We start from the raw sequence: 25,149 nt of genomic DNA, 5'->3' as shown, positions 1-25,149 counted from the left end.
ATTAAGCTCTATCGGATAAATTTTATGTGGTTCATAATCAGTTTCAGGGATTGTTATCGTGGGAATCCAAAGAGCGAATTTTGTATGACTTCAGTGTGGGCCAATACTGCAATAAAGCATGTTACAATCACTAACATTTCTTCTCTCCCTATCCTTGTTTTCATATTTAACCCGCCACTACCACGAGCAACAATGCAATGTAAACAGCGTAATGGCCGAGGAAACGCGGATACGGGAACGATCGTCGGAACCAACGGACCAACGAAGGATTGCAGCAACCTCCAGCTAAATGAGAGAAGTATCCAATATAACAGTCTAATTTGGTTCAGACTTAAAAACTATTTACACCCTGACAGAACTGCCTATCTCAAAAATAGGTAGAAGGGCGGGACGATGGTGCGAGCCTACCCACTCTGTCATCGGTGGGCGTCGGGCGTGCTAACTGGTATAGCATGGCCTATGGGGCTCTGCCTGCACAAATCATGTTTTCTTTCTCTTTCACTTTTTTGTGAATTGCTAACAACAATGCCATTAAAGTAAATCCAATACAAGAATGCAGTGCAGAACCTCATAACGCCTTTTTCGGTAAACGTATTTCCCAGCGTGGGGTTTATAGGGATGTTTGTGTAAACAACGCAGATTGGCCATGGCTAGGGGGTGCGTTGATATTAGCAGATTAGCAGAATTGTGAAAATTAAAATAATGCTTGGTTCGACTAAATACATGAATTGGGTTCATTTCCATGATTACCTGATATGGCTTTCTCGATCTTATCTTAACCAGCTGAAGTTTCTTATTTACGATAAAATTTTGATTCGTCACATAACTTCTACTAAATGTATGAATTGATCACGTTTCTGAGATTCTTAAAATTTGCTACAAAACCATTGGGGAGATATTGTTACCTGAGAAAATTGAAAATAAGATAAATTCTTCTAAATTTATAACATTTTGAAAACTTTTACTTTTTGAATGGCGTACCATGGTCAACGATTGAAATTTCAATTAAGTTTTCGCTACCAATTATGAATAACCTGAAAACAAAAAAATATATAACAAAATAATGATAAGTCTCAAATATGGGACTCGTTGATCTTTTTATGTTAAACAAAAGATTTCAACAAATGTAATTATTTTTGTACATGAAATTCCTTGAGGTATTGTGTTTTAAACAAAATATTTGATTCAAATATAGATTGTTTTTTCCCTCGTAGCATCAATAGAATCCTTCCAAATGGTGCATGAAGAACATCTCTAAGATTTTTTTTTATTTCAGCACATTCATTTGAAACATTAATTGAACCACTAATGCAACTTGACAGTAACTACTGTGGCAAAGAATTTAAATCCTTGAGAAAACTTAATTTTTACTATAACATTTGGTCAGATGATAAGCAGAAATTTCGCGAATCTACTGGATTAGAAGCATTCTTTTGGAAGGAAAACAGCATATGGCGTTTTTATCGAAAATATTCGTTGTGACCTATTGTTTGTAATTATACTTCCATAACCATTAATCCAGTAGGCGCGTATTTTCTTCGAAGAAAAGAAAATTTTCAGTTATGAAAGAAAATTTCTTCTCTTCGAAGAAAATATGCGCCGGAATTCACCTACAGGTGTCCTATTTTAAAATTTTAGAAAATGTTATATTTTGACGCGGATTGCCACCTCCAGACGCGGATCGAGTTGTTGTAGTCGCGATTTTCGCGGATGAAATTTTGAAGTTTTTGTAACAGCCCTGAAAGTATCTAGGTGCCTGTGACAGGATCAGTGTTGCTCAGACTCATTTCCCCGAAAATAACATTTTCCGAACTACGAAGCCACGAACTACTACAACCTGGGAGGGAGGCACCGATACTACACACGAAATATAAGACAACGTTATTTTGAACTGCAAGATAACTCCAGCTTGCCAACAACAATCAAGGCAGGCTTCGAGAAAATCGGTAGTTTCCTTTTGTTGTACACCTTCGATCATTCCTGACAAACATGAAAAAAAGGGCCACAGTTTTCTATGCACTAAATATTCATTTTCATTGGAAAAAGTAGAACGATGCGTTTTTCAATGCTTTATGTTCAATCAGATTAAATGGTGCTCACGTGACATTACTTGCGTTATGTGCATGAATTGATGTTCATTCAATTTCTATCACTTTTGAAGAAATACGAAAATGTATTTTAATCAGTTACGCGCTTTTTTCATGTTAGTCAAATGTTTGAGATCTGGGCTCACAGTGACAGTTCGTGACAGCGGAATCTCGGCTCACTATGACGTACAGAAATTTTGTATTGGTTTCTCCCTCCCAGACTACAACCATGCTCTATCCCCCTAAGATAGAAAAGCAGATGGTTAAGCTTGAGTACTGCACACAAAATCGTTCAATTTTGATCCCAGAGAGCCACAATTCAAGTTTCGGTGAAATGAAATGAGTGAGTGAGTGAGTGCGAATCATTTCACCGAAACTTGAATTGCGGCCCACCGAGATCGAAACTGTCGGATCCCATGTGCAACACTCAGGCCCAACCACCTCCCCCTCCATCTCAGGAATACAACGCACAGTTATAACTGTTCATGGCTTCACAATTCGAATTTCGGGGAAATGAGTCTGGTCAACACTGGGCAGGATTTCAAAAATTATGAAATTTCTTGGGTGTGGATATTTTTTTTAGTAGGATAAATGTAACAATCGTGGAGGTACTGCAACTATAAGAACACCCACATCTAATAGATTACTTACTCTACATCCTGAAAATAGGATGTTCATTAACCCTCTAATGCCGATTTAAATATCATTTTTCGTTATCTAAAATCGATCTAAACACGTTTTGGGCAATGCTTTATTTTTATTCGCGAATTTATGAATTTTTTTTTGAACATCCCAATCCAAAATATTTTAGTACCGTGAAAACTTAAATTTTTATTATTGCCAAAAATCAGTAACCAGTAGAGGCTTCAAGAAAAAATGAAAAAGGATAAGGATGTTCAAAAAAAAAAAAAATCATAAATTCGCGAATAAAAATAAAGCATTGCCCAAAACGTGTTTAGATCGATTTTAGATAACGAAAAATGATATTTAGATCGGTATTAGAGGGTTAATGAACATCCTATTTTCAGGATGTAGAGTAAGTAATCTATTAGTTGTGGGTGTTCTTATAGTTGCAGTACCTCCACGATTGTTACATTTATCCTACTAAAAAAATATCCACACCCAAGAAATTTCATAATTTATGAAATCCTGCCAGAGGCAGCTAGATACTTCAATAGCGTTCGCAGGTTTTTTTCCTCCGTAATTTTTAAAAACCAAGAAGTTCGTTTGCCAAACGCTGGTGCAACTATAAGAATTGTAATATCTCGGATGCTGCACCCAGGTTTGATAATACAATCAACATCAAACTCTAGAGCAGCATGCTGCCTTTGCCTTTTTGCGAGGGAGCAAAAAAATGCTAAGCAGAAAGGCATCGAAAAATGAGCGAGGAAGATGCAACACAAAACACAACAGAGTAAAATTCCATCAAAAAAGAATGCTCTCACAACTCTCCGAGGACTGCTTTGTTTTGGCTCAGAACTCAAGAGTTCTTTTGCAGCGTGAGTAAAGGTATTTTCAATACAGATCCACAAGCAATTCGATTGAGAGTGCAAAAAATGTGAGGATTTTCTTCTGGTACTCTCTCTCTCTCTCTCTTGTTGCGAGCATCGCAACTGTTGATACAACGCCTTCAGTTTGTTTCTGAAAAAGTTTAGAACATTTTGTTTTTTCTTAGCTAATTGATGTTTTAATCTGAGCTTAGAAGTTTAAAAACGCAGCTTAAAAGAGTATAGCTGTGGAAACTACTTACATTCCCAGTGGTAATTCGAATCAAACAAAGTTACTGCTCTGTAGTTGTATTATGTGTAGTACTGAATTTCAAAAACAAGCCTTATAATTTTTGAGCTCTGGGGGGTGGGGGGGTTTTGACCCCCAAAACCCCCCCTTGGTTGTGCCACTGGTACAGGTAATATAGTGGGCGTAGTATCTACACAATGTGATTCTAAATCAAAAATGTGTTTCCGTTCGAAGGCCAATACCTTTGAACGATGGTTTTAATTACGGGCAGGTTCAAACCGGAAGTGGACACCAGAAAAGAAGGTACTCCCGTCGAACAAGCCGCCGCCTCGTGGGCGCCCAGACTCCATCTGAGTTGTCATCCTCGTCAACGTCCTCCAGCATCCACTAGCGTCACCAACATTGCCTGGCACCTCTAGCAACAACATCGAGCAACCTAGTTGCAACTGCGTTTGCGCACTACCGCTACCTGGCTCTCGGTTGGCCAAGTTCAGTATTTTTATCATTAGGCGTTAATGGTAGCGTGAATATGTTTTAAATTAATAAGTATTCTATATGTTACGTCTGTTTGTCTGTGATGAAACCATGCAATTTCATCTTACCTAGTAAGGCCCCGATGGACTTTGTCTATCGTCCGGAAAATTATCAAATCAAGTGACCATGACATGTAAAATATACAAATCCGGTTTTAAATTTAAGGCATCCGGAAAAATCCAGAAATAGAAACGTATCACATCATAGCCAGGGATTGAAAACGGAGAGAACTATGAATATCGCCAACTTCTTGTTCCCTGTGACATTCAACATGGCTTATTATTAGCAGTCTAAAGCGCAAAAAAAGTACAAGTGATTAATTCACAATTAATTACAAAATCTATGCTAATCTCCATTGTAAAATTACTACAAAAGATCATAAGTCAAGAACCAATATAAGGAGATTTTGCACTTTGAACTTTTTAATTTCAGTCAGTTTTGAGAAATTCCTAAATATATTATGGGCGCTTGTCATACCCCAGACAACCAGAAATCGCATGAAAGTTCACGTTATAACTCGTTTATTCATACTAATTACATCAAACTCGCAAAACACCGTGGATAAACTCGTTAGATTGATGAGTTTCCTCGCTTAAAACACTTTTTTTTTCTGAGTTCTTTTGTACATTTTGCTTCGTCCCGTACACTCGTACAAAGTAAGTCGAATCAATTCGTAGCAGCTGTCAAATCAACATTTATTATCATATGTTAAGTCGCATAAGATCACAGGTTAGTTCGGTGGAATATGTATACACTCGCAATGTATGTTATTATTCATCACATAATAAATGCACGCATATTGCCTCCACTTTTGTACGTAGAAGGCCTTTTCGCGACATCCTATAAGTGAAATTTTGCACATACAAAGCCTCCAGGTGATTTCGTTATGCGTACATTTTGGTTGTCTGGGACTCAACCAGTTGTCTCCAATAGGCATGTTGGCGCCCTTCGCGCTTTCGGTCATTATCGATGTAAGCAACCAAACATTTCGTTGTGAAACAGACCGCTTCAGTGCACCTGTGCCATGCTGTATGGTAGTCTAACTCAGACTAGAAAACTTTAGTCATGGTACAAAGATGAAAATATCGCTCATCGTCCCAATACTAAGGCAGATGCAAATCGGAGAGAGCCCGGATCTATAATTGTTCCTAATCTCAGAAAACACACGGTGTCCAAACAGAGGACGAGCGAGACGCGAATCGCGTCGTCGTCATCTTCATTACTCTTTCATTATATTTAAGCTGCGCTATAACGGAACCCTCTTCTAATCAATCTTGTAGATTTGAAAATCAGTTACCGGTCAGTCTTGCAGGGGAGTACACGAATCCACAATAGCTTCTAATCAATCTCTTATTAAGTAAAGTCAAATCTGTTATCAATAAGTGTAGTGAGGAAGAAATAACGCCACCGCAATAACAATGCTGCGACTGCTGAATCCACGTTTCGGAAGTCAGCTCCGGGTGAGAATCACTTCCGCAAAGCTTACAGGCGCCGTCGTGAATCAGTGTGAGGCAGCCTACAGCACTCAGGCGGGATACGAGCGAAACATCGTCGAGTCAAAGTACGGACCGGTGGACATTCCAAAGATTTGCCTGACGGACTACATTTTCAAAGGATACGAGCAAACGGCCGATAAGCCAGCAGTTGTGAGTATAATCTCGACAGCGCCATATGGGTCCAAAGTAGGCTGGCGTCAGCTGCGCATACGCGTAGCGTTATCTAGTTTTCATTGAACTGCCAAAATCAGCTATTGAGTTGCTTATTCAGTATAGTATTCTCAGTATCTTTATTCGATTCCGTAGCCTACTGCTATATAATAGGTGATAAGGGCTTGTTTTGGAGCGATAGACGTAAATATCAACATCAAGCGCTACGAGCGAAAAAAGATGCACTTTGACCGTTATTGGCTTGCCTTGGTTGAATTTGTAGGTGTGACTTTGTGAACGCAATAGCACAGACATTCAGAACTAATGCCGAAGAGATTTGTATCTAGAGGGTGACAAAGATATTAATTAATATTAATTAATTAAATAGATGTTTTGTTCAAAAAATGTAATGTTCAAATTGAAGAATCTACAGTCAACTCTACATAACTCTATATTGAAGGTACCATCGAGTTAAATAGTTATCGAGTTATAGAACATAAAATCAGTGCAAATGCGATCCAAGGAACTATCGATTTACCGTGGATTATCTTTTCAAGGACAATATTCTAGAAGTAACGTCTGTTTGCCTGTGGTTATACCATATAGAAAGATTATTATCTCTATGCATTAATCACGTGCAGGCATGTAATCAATCACTTCCTATTAACGATGTTAGGGCACATTAGCTAGACGTTCCCGAGTCCCAATTCCCAAAGTAGGCGGCGGATTCAGTACACAAAAACATTATTTTTCTTCCTATGACAGACGTGTGGATCTAGCAAGCGTGGCTACAATTACGGCATGATCTACGAGATGACCAAGCGAATGGCGCGCGCTTTGCTGTCGCAAAAAGGTTGCGCCATGCGCGAAAAGGAAGTAGTTGGGATACTGCTTCCAAATATTCCCGAGTTCGTCCCTGCCATACACGGAAGTTTAATGGCAGGGTTGACGACCACCTTCGCCAATCCACTTTACACACCAGGTACGATTCAAGGGAAAAATCTGTAACTGTTCATGAAATTACAAAATCTACGTGTTTTGCAGAGGAAATCTGCCGACAGTTCGACATTGCCGGTGTGCGCTTAGTCATTACACTGCCTGTGCTGTTACCGGTAGCACAAATCTACAAAAGCAAAGCCAAGAAATACCGAGGAACGATCAGTATTGGCGGACGGCACAATGTCGGTGAAAACATATTCGGCTTCGAGGAGTTACTACGTGAAGACCATAGCGTTGATCTGCCGGTAGTCGATCCCGAAGATACGGCCATTTTGCCGTTTTCATCTGGGACCACTGGGATGCCCAAAGGAGTCGAGCTGAGCCACAATAATCTGGTGGCAAACCTGGCCCAGGGGTCACATCCGGAAATGAACAAGTACAATAGGCCGGAGTTTGGTGAGTTCGTTTTTTACAGGATCGATTAATCGATTTTTACAACAAATTCTGGTAATCTTTCCAGCTGGCTACACCGAAACCATACTGACAATTCCACCATTTTTCCACATTTATGGCTTCAATGGTATTCTTAACTCGTGCCTCAAAAGTAGAAATCATCTAGTGTCAATTCCAAGGTAAGTTCTATTTAAGAATGTTCCAGATATCACATTGTTACTGTAAAAGAAGATCTGTCACGTTTTACTTCGGTTCCGCGTTATTTTCAATTATACCGGTGAAAAAAATGAAAGTGCTTATAAATGTGAAGACAAGTGTTTTATGAAGCATGTGAATATGAATGACGAATGATAGCGAATCTCTGGCTTTCATAACGAACAAGAAAAAATAAACCGCGTGGACATCGTTTATCTGACAATCAAAAACAAAGCAATCGTCAAATAATTAATGGAACATTCAATGAGTAATTAATAATTATTCATAAAATCTGTTAATTCACATTTGTTTTTTTTTTTATAATAGTTTAACCTTCGTTAAACCGAAGTCTTTAATTCATTTTAAACATAATTTCGATTATTTCTTAAATTTAACTATTCAATTGTAATAGTAAAAAAACCTTTTTTCTCTTTAAAAATAGGTGTATTTGATATTGAAATTATTGGAAAATTCTAAAAAAAAAATAACGCATCTTATCCAGCTGATTTTTAGTAGGAGTATGTGATTAGGTTCCTAGTAGTGATTTATACTCCTGCTAACAAATGTATTCAAATTGAGTCATGTTTCCACAAAGTCAATCAAAAATATTCGGTTGGATTTGATTATCCCAATCAATCATACAAAACATGTGAAGCAGCAATGAACACACCAGGACACCATTTTCCAACTTAATTATTTTCACTGAGTTCTGAATAGCAGATCTAACTCTATAAATTCATCAATTAATGTTTACCGTTGATCTGTAGCTTTAGTCTGTTAATTTACTAAACCAAGAAAACTCATTTAGGCTGTGAACCGTTTCACCGATTCGTTTAACTTTTAGTTAAAATTTGACAGCTCGATAATTATTTCCCCTCCGGTTAAAAATAACCCAGCTCTAGAGCATGGTTAAACTTGACAGTTCGGAATTCTTTTCTGCTCCCTTGAATTTGAGAATAACTATCCATCTGTCAGCTTCGTTCTGAAATAACTATTCGACTGTCAAATCTCAAATGGGCCGACCGCGAAGTTCAATTTAACCATTTGAGGGGAAAATAACTATCGAAATGTCAAATTTTAACTAAAAGTTAAACGAATTGATGAAACGGTTCACAGCCTTAAAGAAAGCGCTTGGTATAATCCAAGCAAGCGGGCTCGTTTCTTATCTGCGTCGGCGGAGTTATTTTTTCGTTCTCGTGTTTTGATGCCAGTCGACTTGGTAAAAGAGTGCGCTTCGTAAAGCCCAAGCCAGCGGATTCGGTTTTCGCGCCGCCGGAGTTCGGTTTCACATTTTGCCGGGCAGTGCCTTGAGAAATTCAATGCCTAATAATTCGTTTTCGCGCGTCATTGGAGTGATTTTCTATCTCAGTTTTTACGTGTTGATGCCGAGTTTTTGACTTCAATCAATGATGGATTACCAACTGGTGAGCTCGTTTCATGCTTGTGATAACAAAAAATTGTTTCGTGGCAATGTTACATTTATTTAATCGTTAAATAAACTATGGATAGCGCGTCACTGAATGTGTGGGTAAAAGCCCTTATTCCTGTTTTATAGAAAAAATCAGATGTACGTACTTATTCTGGGGCCTTCCTTAGCCGAGTGCTTAGAGTCCGCGGCTACAAAGCAAAGCAATGCCATGCTGAAGGTGTCTGGGTTCAATTCCCGGTCGGTCCAGCATCTTTTCGTAATGGAAATTTCCTTGACTTACCTGGGCATAGAGTATCATCGTACCTGCCATACGATATACGAATGCGAAAATGGCAACTTTGGCAAAGAAACTCTCAATTACTGTGGAAGTGCTCATAAGAACACTAAGCTGAGAAGCAGGCTCTGTCCCAGTGAGGACGTTAATGCCAAGAAGAAGAAAAAGAAGAAGAAGTACTTATTCTTCAATTTGTCACAATAACTTTGGATAATTCGAATTTAAAAATCTCAACACTGTTAATTATATATGTATAACCACTGTTATTATATATTTAACCTTTTAAATTTAGGCTACATGAATCGCATCACTTACCAAGGTGAATCCTGATCATGAATCCTCCCACAAACAAAACTCCTTTCCGTGAAAACCATGGAGATGCAGAGGCGATCCCGGTCTCTAGTAGCAATGGACTTCACACTAACATTCGCTTCTCTTCTCTTCGTCGACCGTAAGGACGTGGCCGGCGCCGTTATTGAGTTTGGAGTAAAAAAAATAAATGTGTATTAGGGTGCAGCTTATTTTTCAAAACTTCTCGAAATCAAAAATTCGTGTGATCTAATGAATTCAAATCACATCAAAAAAGAAACCTCAAAGTTCGAGCTAAAAATATTGAGATTTAGAGGTGGCGCAAGCGTCGTGAAGGTGAATTTTCAAGTTATAAAAAATGGCATTCAGTAAAATCACCATAACTTCGTCATTTCTATCCAATTTTGAAACATTTAGCACCATTATCTTTAAAATTAAACTCATAAAAACTTTTAAAAAAGTTGAAATTTAGCGTGACATAATTTGTGTACCATCCCATATACCGTAATTGAATATGGTTTTCTGGCAACCTGGTCCCGTAATAAAAAGTGATTGCCGAGGAAATCAAAGTGCATTAATTTTAAGTTGTGATTTAAAGCATAAAAATTAATTATTTTCGAGTGCATTATATACAAATAAAAAGTTCAATAGTGCATTAAGTGAACGGTGTGTAGCTTTTGTGAAAAAAATGGCATTGGAGCGGAGAATTGGACCTATTAAAGTAGTGAGTTTTTGTAAGCTGTTCTTGTGTTGCTTTATTCGGCAGCTCACGAATGACGATAATTTCGTAAGCATTTATTTCATTTAATGATAAAACCCATGTTATATAATAATTTTGTGAAAGATGTGATTTACATGGAAGATTATAGTTCAAGGAATATGTTGAGTACATTGAAGTTAACTCTGGCTCCGTAGATAAATTCAAACAAGGACGATAAGTTAGTGCTGCCGAAAATACCCTCAGGGTGCCGAAGCCATCATTTACCCTAAATAATAATATTTACACAGTTGGCAGTGTACTTATAGCTTCAGAAAAGGTGCACAGCGACGAGCACGACAGTGGATGATATAAATAAAAAACTTTGAACTTTACCACATGTAGCATCTACTCAAAAACAAAATCCACAAAGTTTACTACACTTTTGGTATGAATAAAAAACTTTTCGAACATGTAGTACTTACTACTTTCGAACATGAGCAGTGACTGAAGCTGCACGTTAAGAAATTTCCATTCAGAGTGCAGAGTGATTCTGCACGTAAAGAACAATCTATTCAGAGTGACGCTTAAAATTAATACAATCATGCATATGAAGAAAATCCATGGAATCTAATCGATTACGCGACAATTTGCACAAATCATGAAGGTGCTGTTATTTGACAAGATTTGTAGTGTAATTTTGCGTTTAGTGTGGTATTCTCTTTCTTCTTCTTCTTCTTTTTTGGCATTTACGTCCTCACTAGGACAGAGCCTGCTTCTCAGCGTAGTGTTCTTATGAGCACTTCCACAGTTATTAACTGAGAGCTTTCTTTGCCAAAGTTGCCATTTTCGCATTCGTATATCGTGTGGCAGATACTATTATACTCTATGCCCAGGGAAGTCAAGGAAATTTCCTTTACGAAAAGATCCTGGACCGACCGGGATTCGAACCCAGACACCTTCAGCATGGCTTTGCTTTGTAGCCGCGCACTCTAACCACTCGGCTAAGGAAGGTATTCTCTTTATGTTTATGATTTTATGATGATGGTACATCAAATAATTTTCTGGGTGGTTTTCGGTCTTCGACAACGCCAGTGATTGATGATTTTTTTTTTAATATTAGCTTAACATCTTTGAAGAGATCTTGAGATTACAGCTACCAAATTTGGAATCACATATTTTCTAGTACCAGTACTGAGATTCTGGGGAAATTGCGGTAGAATTTTGATGCTCCCCGTGTGTTTTCTTAACAGCATGTTGAATTCCGGAAGTTCTAAGTGTTTCTGTGATATTCTCGTTATTTTGGGGGTTTCTGATAGTATCTTTGGAATGTCTAGAACTTAGAATGTCGAGATTTTTATGGGAATTGTAGTGATTCCATTGGTAGTCGTTAGAATTCAATGAGGATCTCCCCTAAAACACCAGGGTTCCCTTTGAAATTATTAAATTTCTTATCGATTTTACGATAAATCCCATTGAAATCTATAAAATATTTACCGACATTCAAAACGTTTATATTAAAGCTTTGCTTTGAAATTCCAACGGAACTGGAGATCAACGGAATCTTATTAAAGGTTTTTACAATAATTACAAAGATTGATTTTCAGAATTACAAATATTCACACAATAATTCGCAGGAATCCCACCGCAATCTCATAGATTCTTACAGCAATACCGTCTCAAAGATACCCACAGAATTCCAAGAGATTAATATTCGGAATCCCATTCCCACCCCAATTCTAGAGTTTTTACCAGATACCTAATATTTCCGCAATATTCCTAGAATGGTATTTAAACTGTCAGAATTACCATAAAAAATCCGACATCCCAATCGGAATCCCAAAGTTCCTACAGGAATTTCGGAATTCCAAAGAAAATCTGAGATGTCAGAATTTACACGTAAAATTCAGAATTACATTATAAATATCTGAATTCCTACCGACATCCTAAAATTCATAGAAAATAACATAATTATCGTAATGCCAGAATTCACACGGATATTACAAATTGCTACTGCCGGTAATCTTTTCGGAATCCCAGCATTGGCTCGGCGAATGTTTTCGTAACCTCAGAATTCCTAAACAAAACTCAAAATACCTTCCGAAATATCAAAACTCATATCGTTTTCTCATGATTTTTACTCAAAAGTAAATTATTCCATTCAATTCTGCAATTTCAAAGCATGTGTAGCAACCTCTGAAGCTAACTACCAGTAGCTTTGTAGTAAATGCTACCTTTATTCATAGCAATGCGTTGTTAGTAGTATGTTCGAAAGGTGTAGAAAGGAAAATGACACAAACATGTTCCACTCGTGTTCCACATATAACGTTTACTACCGAGAATGTAGTAAACTCAACTTTACTACATTTTATTCATACGGCCCAGTGTGTCGTCTGTTTGTATGTCCCGAACACATGTGAATTTTTCTTTTCGATTTTTTGGCCACCTGTTGTAACATAGTGCATCTTGGGAAATGACGCAGCCAACTAATTGGAAGCAACGCACTATGGGTTCATTCACTAAGAGCAGCCGTAACGGTGCGCGACTAAACTAAATTACATAGCGCAGTATCATTACACTGATCCGTACCGGGCGCTGCTAACCGGGGTAGCAAAATGACAGCGCTGCCTTCGGAAAGCATCGGGTGAGCAAATTTAGCACCGCGATAGTTGCGCTGCTATTCGATTTGAATTCAAGCATACGGTGTGGGATATGAAATTCTGGTTGAAGTTTTGGAAATCTGATGCATGATGCGCATGAAGTAGAAATTTCAAAATTTTGGGAATTCGGGTAAACCTTCAAGATTTTGATAAGAATACTAGGAATCTGATGCAATTATTGGAAATCCGATAGAAGTTTATGAAATATTCGAAAATCCTCGTAAGAATTTATCGATTTCGGAGTATTATGGGATATTGGGATTCCGACTGGAATCCTTAGAATTCCGACTGGAATCCACGGGATTCCGCCTGGAATCCACGGGATTCCGCCTGGAATCCTCGGGATTTCGACTGGAATCCTCGGGATTTCGGCTGGAATCCTCGGGATTCTGACTGGAATGGAAAGAGATTTTGATAAAAATACCGACTGGAATCCTTGGGATTCCGACTGGAATTTTTGGGATTCCGACTGGAATCCTTAGAATTCCGACTGGAATCCTTGGAATTCCGACTGGAATCCTTAGAATTCCGACTAGAAACCTCCGAATTCCGACTGGAATCCTTGGGATTCCGACTGGAATCCTTGGAAGTCCGACTGGAATCCTCGGGATTCCGGCTGGAATCCTTGGGATATCGTCTGGAATCCTCGGGATTTCGGCTGGAATCTTAGGGATTCCGGCTGGAATCCTCGCGATTCAGATTAGAGTCCTCGGGATTCTGACTGGAATTCCAGTCGGAATCCCAAGGATTCCAGTCAGATTCATAATAATTACGGTCAAATTTGCAATATTTCTTGTAGGATTTACAAGGATTCCGGTAGAATTGGCAAGGGTTCCAATCAAATTAGCATCCAGTTGGATTCATAAACAATCTCAAAAATTTCCGATGGAATTCTAATAATTCCGCACCAGAATATAATAGATATTCCAGCAGAGTTACAAAAATTCCCAACCTGAATTGATCACCATTATTTTCACAACTCATATGTTAACCCAAAAAGCAACGACCGGTACGGTAACGAGTTACTAAATATGGTAGCCACCGGTGTGAGAATGAGTGACTAAACTAAAATGACAACTCTGGGGGTGATCATTTTAATCACCCAAATAGTCGCCCCCGTTAGAGCAACTTTAACGGTGCGCGACTAAACTAAATTACATTGCGCAGCACCATTACGCTGATCCGTACCGGGCGCTACTAACCGGGGTAGCAAAAAGACAGCGCTGCTTTCGGTAAGCATCGGGTGAGCAAATTTAGTTGCGCGATAGTAGCGCTGCTATTCGATTTAATTTAAGCATACAGTGGGAGTGCTCAGATTCTGGTGGGAATTTTGAAATTATGATGCGCATAAAGTGGAAATTATGAAATTTTAGGAATTCTGGTAAAATTTCAAGATTTTGATAAGAATACTAGGAATCTTATGTAAATATTGGAAATCCGGGAGAAATTTTTGAAATATTCGATTTCTCGAAAGAATTTGTCTTTCAGGATTTCACCTTGAATCTTTGGGATTTCAGCCGGAATCCTTGAGATTCCAACTGGAATCCTTGAGATTCAAACCGGAATTCTTGGTATTTCAACCGGAATCCTTAGGATTCCAACCAGATTCCAACTGGAATCCTCGGGATTCCGACTGGAATACTCGGGATTCCGACTGGAATACTCGGGATTCCGACTGGAATCCTCGGGATTCCGACTGGAATACTCGGGATTCCGACTGGAATCCTCGGGATCCCTTGGGATTCCAACCGGAATCCTTGGGATTCCAAGCGGAATCCTTGGGAGTCCAAGCGGAATCCTTGGGACTCCAACCGGAATCCTTGGCATTCCAACCGGAATCCTTGGCATTCCAACCGGAATCCTTGGGACTCTGACTGGAATTTCAAGAAAAGGATCCAAAAAATCCCAAGGATTCACGTCGGAATCCCAAGAATTCCAGTCGGAATCCTCGAGATTCCAGTTGAAATCCTCAGGATTCCGGTTGGAATCCTCAAGATTCCGAATGGAATCTTCAGGATTCCGGTCGGAATAACCGGAATCCCCAGGATTCCAACCGGAATCCTTGAGACTCTGACTGGAATTCCAAGAAAAGGATCCACAAAATCCCAAGGATTCCAGTCGGAATCCTCAGGATTCCAGTCGGAATCCCCAGGATTCCAGTCGGAATCCCCAGGATTCCAGTCGGAATCCCCAGGATTCCAGTCGGAATCCCCAGGATTCCAGTCGGAATCCCCAGGATTCCAGTCGGAATCCCCAGGATTCCAGTCGGAATCCCCAGGATTCCAGTCGGAATCCCCAGGATTCCAGTCGGAATCCCCAGGATTCCAGTCGGAATCCCCAGGATTCCAGTCGGAATCCCCAGGATTCCAGTCGGAATCCCCAGGATTCCAGTCGGAATCCCCAGGATTCCAGTCGGAATCCCCAGGATTCCAGTCGGAATCCCCAGGATTCCAGTCGGAATCCCCAGGATTCCAGTCGGAATCCCCAGGATTCCAGTCGGAATCCCCAGGATTCCAGTCGGAATCCCCAGGATTCCAGTCGGAATCCCCAGGATTCCAGTCGGAATCCCCAGGATTCCAGTCGGAATCCCCAGGATTCCAGTCGGAATCCCCAGGATTCCAGTCGGAATCCCCAGGATTCCAGTCGGAATCCCCAGGATTCCAGTCGGAATCCAGAGGATTCCAGTCGGAATCCAGAGGATTCCAGTCGGAATCCAGAGGATTCCAGTCGGAATCCAGAGGATTTCAGTCGGAATCCAGAGGATTCCAGTCGGAATCCAGTCGGAATCCAGAGGATTCCAGTCGGAATCCAGAAGATTCCAGTCGGAATCCAGAGGATTCCAGTCGGAATCCAGAGGATTCCAGTCGGAATCCAGAGGATTCCAGTCGGAATCCAGAGGATTCCAGTCGGAATCCAGAGGATTCCAGTCGGAATCCAGAGGATTCCAGTCGGAATCCAGAGGATTCCAGTCGGAATCCAGAGGATTCCAGTCGGAATCCAGAGGATTCCAGTCGGAATCCAGAGGATTCCAGTCGGAATCCAGGGGATTTCAGTCGGAATCCCGAGGATTCCAGTTGGAATCTGGTTGGAATCCTAAGGATTCCAGTTAAAATACCAAGAATTCCGGTTGAAATACCGGAATCCCAAGGATTGTAGTCAGATTCACAAGTATTTCCGATTGAATTATAATGATTCCGCACCACAATATAATAGATATTCCAGTAGAGTTCCAAAAATTCCCAACCTGAAATGATCACCATTATTTTCACAACCCAATATGTTGACCCAAAAGGCAACGACCGGTACGGAAACGAGTCACTAAATATAGTAGCGACCGGTGTGAGAATGAGTGACTAAACTAAAATGACAGCTCTGTGGGTGATCATTTTACTCACCGGAATAGTCGCCCCCGTTAAAGATGCTCTTAAAGATGCTCTAATTTCTTGCGCAAAAATGGTCATTTTTGAAAAAAATTATTAATGTTGTAAAATTTTGCACATAATGTATTATAATGGGGCCTTTTTTAGCCTGGTGGTTAGAGCCCACGGCTACAAAGAAAGCCATGCTGAATGTGTCTGGGTTCGATTCCCGGTCGGTCGAGGATATTTTCGCAACGGAAATTTCCTTGACTTCCCTGGGCATAGAGTATAATAGTACCTGCCACGCGATATACGAATGCGAAAAATGGCAATTTTGGCAAAGAAAGCTCTCAGCTAATAACAGTTTTTTTTTAAACAAGGGAGGAATCTGCAAACAGACTCCCTGATTAGGTAACTAAGGGAGTGTGGGGATACCGCACAAACGACGACCCACTAAAACCAGCCCAAGCGCTGTACATGAGCAAGTGGGGTATGGAGTGCACCGACATTACCCTTGAACTCAGGCCATCATCTCCCCGTAACCGCCTTATGGTATTTCTTCGGGGAGGGGCCAGTGCAGCTAGCACAACACATGTAGCATTTGCACGTTGCCTCTATGAATGGTGAACCGCGTTCTTCTCTTTGTGCGTCTGTGCGTGCACGTTGCATTCTTCGTCTAGTCCGAAGGCAGATTGTTCGAAGATTTGCAATTGATTCGCACCACCAGTACACCGGTGGCCTGTTCTCTCTGGAAGGGCTTTTCTCGGCATGGAAGCATCACACGCTCGTGATTTCACAGCAAGGGGCGATCCATTAATTACGTAAGACAATTTTCAGGATTTTTCAAACCCAACCCCCCCTCCCCCAAGGTAAGATTTTTTGTATGAAAATTAAAAATAAATTGCATGGCGCGTAAGAAATCTTAACCCCCCCCCCCCCTCCCCCCATAAACCCTTACATAATTAATGGACAGCCCCCAACTAGCTCTTCACCGTTTAGGTCCAGAGTGATCTGCGCCTTAGGGCTTCAGTGAATACTTTGCAATCGAAGCGCGCTGTTTTCCAACCTTGGGCTTGGGTCGAGTTACATCGCACTGCCCACCGCCCACCTGGTATTATACTATAGCGAATCGATTGATGATCGCTAAGAGTCTAACCGTCATTAACGCGCCAGTTTATGGTACCTGAGAGGATAAGAAAAATGTCACGTCGATGATCGATTCTGCACCATTTCTGCGGAAGGTTCTCACTGTACTCACATTTGCCAACTCTACATTTAATGCAGCCAGGGATTCCAACAATAGTTGGACTCTGTGGTTGGTGCACAGGCTACCCCACTTCCTTGCCTACACGCTAAGATCAGTCTACCCAAATATGGGTAAAGTTTACCCATAATCGTCAAAAAGTGCATACACTCATTTTATGGGTAAAGTGGGCTTTACCCATAAATAGGTATACTCTTATTTGATTTTGTGCGAAATTATGGCAAAAATACCCAAATATGAGTACTTCATTTTGCTTTTATTTGCTGATTTTTCATAATAAAAATATTAAACAAAATAGTTACAATTTTATAAATACATGCTGTACTGATTTTATTCAAAATTAATAGGACAGTCAAACATAAAGACATTGACATACGAGTGCTTTTTAGTTGGGTTTTATCCCAATCAGGGAACACCTAACCACACCTAACTATTGCCTCATTCCATCTAGTGGGCCCCAAGGAACGTATCCGTAGAGTGACCGACCTTGATCCATCCACTTCTGCTACATGTGTTAAGTGCTATATGCATTGGCCCCTCCCCGAAGAAATGCCGTAAAGTGAATCCTTTGATATAAGGGTCTGAGGCAGGCAAGTAGGAAGGGCCCCATAAATATCAGGGCAATGTTTTAAACTCTAACTTCAATGTGGCTCTAGTGGAGCCCTCTAAATTTAAATATAAATTTTTATATTAAAATTAAATATTTATGTAAATTATAATATAAAATTTTATATTATAATTGAATATTTAATTTGTAATTTATATTAATATAAATAATTTAATAATATATTTATATATATATAAATAATAAAATATTTATATAAATATATAAATATATCTCAATGAAAACTTAATTATGGTTCTTATAATAATAACAGAAAATCATTTATATAATTATGGGTCCTAAATGAAGAAAAAATCAACTTTATTCGTACGTTATACAAAAACAGTTTTGTATCTCGCATAATTCAGGATCTCTCCCTAAACGTCATTGGTAACCGAGTGTGTAGCTTGTTATTTTCAAGCACATGAATGGACCAAGATAAAGGGATGCCAAGTTAATTTTTCAAAAATCTGGAAGATTTTGAAAATTTGCCTGTAAAAGTCTGGATCCCTTATCTCGTATATGGAGAACCTTACAAATTATTTACAAAGCATTACAAATTCGTTTAAAATTTTATCTGGATCTTCCAGATTTTTGTCAAATGGGGCCTCAAAAATCTGGAATATTCCAGACAAATCTGGAAGCTTGGCAACGCTGATAATAGAAGAGAGGATCCGCCCTTCATCGTAGCATTGTTAAATAACGTGTAAATTCATTTGTTTGAATCAGTGCGCAGACAGGTTTTGGTTCTAGGGGGGGTTTTGCAAATTTCAAAATACTTTTTGAGAAAATATTATTGATAAAAAAACGAGCTGAAAATTTTAAGTTTGTTTTGTGTTTTGCACAGTCTTCCCAAGAACCGAACCGATGTTCAACTTTGGTTTGAACCTTGCAACTTGTGTTGAACCACAAACGCGCTTCGTCTCTGTACAAGTGTTTCAAACCGAACCCGGTACATGTGTACTTCGATTTAAAATTTGGTTCAAATAATTGCACAAAGCAGGCAGTTAGGGAACGGTTGAAATCCACGCGGATAAATTTCTACGATCATATATGGAACTTCTTGGTTCAAATCGCAAGACCCTTGAGGCTTGAATAAATGTTTCATTTAGGCAGATCAACTAAGATCAACACTTTAAATAACATTTAGCGGTAACTTTATGAAAAAACCAAGGATTTTACTACATTAAACAACAAACATAATAAGTAGAAATTGATAAGCGTGGATATGAACAATTTTCTGTCCATCCGTTTGTGTCATCGTTCTCAACCTTGGATGCAACCGAAGATTTGCACCAAAACTTGAACCGCGGTTGCAATCGAGGTACAAATGGTTTGCTTTCGTAGAATGCATTGCTTTCGTAGAAAAGCGCTAAATATTCGCTTTCCACAATCCACATCAAATAACCCGATTATCCAAAAATAATCAGGAAATTCGTTCACATCAGTTAACTTGTAATGGATCATTGATGGCCTGAAATCATACAAAATCATTTAAAATTATAAGAAAATGGTCTACCTATGTAAAAATAAAACAAATTGAATACGATGCACTATGGTCCAGGAATCAGTTTTACGCGGAAAGATGCATTCTGAGCTTTAGAATGAAACATTAGACAAAAACGGTCTTCTACAAAGTTGTTTGTATTAGTTGAGCCCTTTGTTTGGTGTTATTGAAAATTAGGGTGAACCACATTTTCATAGAAATGATTAAACTAACTTTCTTATTTGTAGAAATTATATTATACATGCTTCAGCAAAGTTGTAGACCATTCAATTTCAAGCAACTTTGCCAAAAAAAGTTTTTTTGTATCTCTTAAATTGACCGATTTAGAGCTTTTTTCCTACGGTGACATAGGGTGGTCCGAACAAAACTGGTTTTCTGGCTCTAGAGTTTTCAATTCAATTTTCTCATCAAAGTAGTCTATGAAACACTTTTAGAGCTTTAAAAAATGCGTAATTTGGTGAGTGAAGAAACTCGCTATCTACTTCCGTTTAGGAGTTATTATTGTTTTTCTTCCAAAAATATTCCTACTTTGATTGTGAATTTCTCTGATTGGGGCAAACATAAAAAATATCTTTTGACGGCGTTCAAAAGACAAAATAAAATTGTATATTATATCAAAAAATTACAGATGTGTTATTTTTGTAACTCTAATAAAACTCTTGAAAGTCAAACATTTTTTATAACAAAAACTTTAATAACTTTTGAACTAACATAGATATTAACAATCTTTTTGCATAAAAATTTGCGTTTTGTTAAGTTCTAAAAGTCGTTCATAGACGACTTTGGCGAGAAAATAATATTAAAAAAACTAGAGTTAAATAACTTATTTTTGTTGGACCACCCTGCGATGATTAGGAAAAAATGCTCTAGATTGGTCAAATTTTGAGGTACAGAAAAACTTTTTTCGGCAAAGTTGATCAACATTTCAAGTTCTACCGCTATGCCTAAGAGCATATACCAGTATTTTTGCAAATAAAAAAGTTGATTATATGATATGTGTGATATTGTGGACCACCCTAGTTTCAAATGATACAGTATGAAAGCTTACATATTTAGAAACAATTTTGTAGAAGATCATTTTTGTCTAAAATTTCATTTTCATGCTCAAAATGTAAAATAATAAAAAATACAAACCATGAAAATTTTCAAAATAGTTTTAGAGCCCTATCTTTCTTATTTCAGATTTCTCGTCAAAGCAGTCTATGAACGACTTTAAGAACTTAACAAAACGCAAATTTTCATGCAAAAATATTGATGATATCTATTTTAGTTCAAAAGTTATTAAAGTTTTTCTGCTTAAAAACCTTTGTTTTTCAAAGTATTTTATTAGAGTTACAAAAATAACACATCTGTAATTTTTTGATATAATATACAATTTTATTTTGTCTCTTGAATGCTGTCAAAAGATATTTTTTATGTTTGCCCCAATCAGAGATATTCACAATCGGTCAATTTAAGAGATACAAAAAAACTTTTTCTGGCAAAGTTGCTTGAAATTAAATGGTCTATAACTTTGCTGAAGCATGTATAATATAATTTCTACAAATAAGAAAGTAAGTTACACAATTTCTATGAAAATGTGGTCCACCCTAATTTTCAATAACACCAAACAAAGGGCTTAACCATTTTTGTCTAATGTTTCATTCCAAAGCTCAAAATGCATATTTCCGCGTAAAACTTATTCCTGGACCACTGTACGATGTAGCTGCAAAACAAATCGAGTGAAAATTAATGACAGTTACTCCAACAAAATAAAATCATTGCCAGCTAAGACTCTACTATAAAATCTGTAGGTAATAAATGTCAGAATTGAATTACCCCATGTTGATTTATATTTAGCGTAAAAAGCTGGATAGTAAATAATGGGTTTCATTTACAATGAAGCTTGCTTATCGGACGCCAAAAACCTGGTTTTCGATATTTTTGGAATTGCTATTAGTTGTTTATACTTTTCAAAACACTATTATGCACAACATCACTTTTTCGCGAATATTTAAAGTTTGTAAACATATTTACGAGTAAAATAAGCCTCAATCTCATGAAAGTGAAGTGGGGCGTATTGCCCAGCTGGGACGCATTATTCCGATTTACTGAAATTTTTCAACAATGAGAATGAATTCGAGAACAATCGCTAAGCGCAGCAATTTGCAATAAAAAATATTACCACTAGGTCGAAAGTATATCAGCATTGCAAAACTAAACTACCAGAAGAAGACTAATTACATGTTAATCTTACAGAATTGGAAATCTATAAAATCGAGTCCAAAGGTCAAAAATGAGTTCTGTTTTCATTGTGAAGATTTTTTGATCAAATATGTGATAACATCCTAAAATTTTCAATATAATTATTAAACTTAGTTGTTGGATAACTTTGCAAATAATCCGATTGATTTACTAATGCAGTGGGACAACAATGTGTTCATATTCCTAATGGACAAATCGGAGTCACATTTTTTCAACTTTTATTGAATGAACACCATTTTTCTCATGGTTTGCTACGTAATCTTTATATGTTAAGAATGTCAAAAATATGCTCTGAAGATCGCAAAACTCGACAAAATGCTGAAGCAATCGTAGGAGTTTTCGTATTTCAGATGCTGCACCAAAAAAATAGAATATATGTGAAGGATTTTCAAACTTTTAACACAATGCTTTCAGTTTGATTAAAAAAGGCTATAATTTGGTATTTGTTGTTATTCACCCTCATTCTTGTTTACGGCGGATCCAACCTTCGATCGAATCCCATTCGTTCGAATCCATGGCCCATTTGATTTTGCTGGCGTAAACGAGAATGCGAAACGGTTTTCGATCGAAAGCGCATTCGAACGTAAACAAGAATAGGGGTGATTAGCTTGTTATAGTAGTAATTAACAAATGTTTTGTTATTATCAAACTCCCCAAAGGGTTTAAGAATAAAAAACACAACTTTAAAAAAATATAACTGTAAAAACCACTCTCAATTACATTAAACTAAGTACTGCTTTGTACCTGTATGATGTGTAGTGTTGAATTTCAAAAATATACTTGGCAAGGCTTATAATTTTTCGGGTCTGGAGGAGGGGTGGTTCTGGGTTTGAAGTGATTTGACAACTTCTATTTATATAAAACATTGCATGAAATTATGGTCTAATAAAAGTTCACTTAAGGTGATTATAAAACGAAGCCAAACTTTGAATTTTCAAGAGCACAAGACTGGAGAATCTGACAACAGTTCGCGTTTATAATCAATCAAACGGCTTGCCTGCTGGTGGTGACCTATGGGATAAATTTTCAACGCGGGCGCTGTTTGGTTCTCAAGTCTTGTGCTCTTGAAATTTTGACGTCTGGCTTCGTTCTATAATCACCTTAAATGAAGCATTTATATGTTTTTTTTTACAATTTCTCGTTGTTTCAAATTTATCACCGTTAAGAAACAGATTTAATCTCAGCAAGATCTGCTTGATTGTTATGGGTCCCTAATGATTCAAGATAGATTATAGAGCATATTTTTGAAGTTGTTTTGCTTATCGCGTTTTCTACAAATGGATCATTGAAGGTAGTTTTTGCAAGTGCTCACCGCATCAAAACAAAGGCGCCACTGTATATGGGATTTAACATTGTGACAGCATTGCTGTTCTGTCAAACACACAAGGCTACGGTGGCACTATCTATGCTTACCATAGCGGCCGTTTTGGTTATTTTAATGATCCATTGCATTAATACATCTGTTCATGTTGAAGATGTTATCTGCGAGTGTTTAATTAATAAAATGCCAAGTAAGCCAAATCATGTAATTATAAATCACTGCAATTCAGCCACAAAACTTAAGTACAACTGCTCACAACTTGAGCAATGCAATAGAAACAAGTGTTTATCCTTTTATTTCCTAAATGGGAATCAAGTTATACTTTGACAAATCAGGTTTATGCTAAATGAAATCTTAATTTGATTGTATTTTTTTTATGAAAACACTACATATTTTTGATAAATTTAAACCTAAAAATAACTGGATCCTCAAAGTAAGAGCAAAATTATATACATTTAACAAGATCAAAATTTGATAAAAAACTGTTTGTCAAATAACTTTTAAGTGGTACTTTTTTCATCCATACGATATGCCACGTCTATTGGTTAATAGAGAAATATTTTCAGACATAATATATTTTTAGTATTTAAATATTTCGACAAATATCTTAATGTTTTGTTTATTCCTACATTTTTAACAATATGACCGTAGCTCAGTTTCTGTGCTAAAAATATCCGTATTTTTAGTTTGCATAACTTGCAGAATAACCGAGATTTTCTAGCTTACAAGAGGAACCGTATTTCCTCCTTGACTCAAATTTTTAGTGCTCTTAGGACCGATTTCTTTACCCCGCTTAGGCCTTAAACCTAGTTTAATCATATGAGTAAACGTGGTTTACGCTTTAAGCGAAAAGTCAAGAAATTGGCCCTTAAGGTGAAGATGAATCGAAGCCAAACTTCAAAATTTCAAGAGCACAAATCTGAAAAACCGAACACCCGTTTCAGCTGAAAATCTAATCGATTGGTCACCGCCAGCCAGGGACAATTCGATTAAGTTTTCAGCTTAAACGGATGTTTGGTTGTCCAGATTTGTGCTCTTGAAAATTTGAGGTTTGGCTCCGATCCATCTTCACCTTAAGGCGAAGATGAATCGAAGCCAAACCTCAAATTTTCAAGCGCACGAACCTGGAGAACCAAATATCCGTTTAAGCTGAAAACTTAATCGATTGGTCACTCGTGGATGGTGACTAATCGTGGATGGTGACTAATCGATTAAGTTTTCAGCTCAAATGGGAGTTCGGTTCTCCAGATTTGTGCTCTTGAAAATTTGAGGTTTGGCTTCGATTCATCTTCACCTTAAACTATTCTGAAAAGCGTTAGAATTTGATATGGAAATCATTTTCAGCAACCCTCGCTATGAAACGAATTTCACTCTTTTGATTCATACGCATTGGTTGAAGTTTTGGGTATTTTATACAGAGCGTTATGCGTATAAAATTTGGCCATTTACGGGAAAATCAAATGAAAGTGGTGAAATTATATATAACGTGTAACGGTCTGTCCAAAATAGTTTGAATTTTTACCCTATCCAACTTTTGTTTGTGTTGGTGGACTACTATCCCCATCCTCATGCACCTCAATATAATATTTTCATTCATACCCACTTGATACATACCCACGTAAGGCAACGGTAAGTTCGTTTGTGCTTCGCATTACCTGTGGGTAGAAACGAGCCCGGCCATGAAAGAAACTGAAAGTGCAGGTGATGATCATTCTTCCCATTCGAGAACACCATTCATTTTACATGCGCGCTTCGCTCACTGTGCACACATCAGACTCCGTCCGCAGCCATTTCGTGATATCGCGCTCGCGTACAAAACTCAACGAAAGTGTCCACGCGGGGGATCGCCGCCACTTGACGAAGGTGATTTGGAGGGCGCGAAAGTCAAAT

The 25,149-nt window shown here is 38.1% G+C and overlaps 1 protein-coding gene across 1 annotated transcript in view; it reads left to right on the top strand.

Annotated features, from left to right (window-relative positions):
* Positions 1 to 5,518: 5,518 nt before the first annotated feature.
* The window catches only part of LOC5568557 (probable 4-coumarate--CoA ligase 1), an 84,729-nt gene continuing 65,098 nt past the window's right edge, over positions 5,519 to 25,149 (top strand). The window contains exons 1-4 of the mRNA XM_001652333.2: positions 5,519 to 6,004; positions 6,770 to 6,986; positions 7,049 to 7,399; positions 7,464 to 7,575. Of these exons, the coding sequence (XP_001652383.2) occupies positions 5,777 to 6,004; positions 6,770 to 6,986; positions 7,049 to 7,399; positions 7,464 to 7,575 (908 nt within the window). The 5' untranslated portion in view covers positions 5,519 to 5,776. The remainder of the gene's footprint in view (positions 6,005 to 6,769; positions 6,987 to 7,048; positions 7,400 to 7,463; positions 7,576 to 25,149) is intronic.

This window comes from Aedes aegypti, chromosome 3, assembly GCF_002204515.2.
Source record: "Aedes aegypti strain LVP_AGWG chromosome 3, AaegL5.0 Primary Assembly, whole genome shotgun sequence".
In the NCBI taxonomy this organism is placed as follows: Eukaryota; Metazoa; Arthropoda; class Insecta; order Diptera; family Culicidae; genus Aedes; species Aedes aegypti.
The sequence above is the reverse complement of the archived record's forward strand: the minus strand, read 5'-3'. Positions and strand labels throughout refer to the sequence as shown.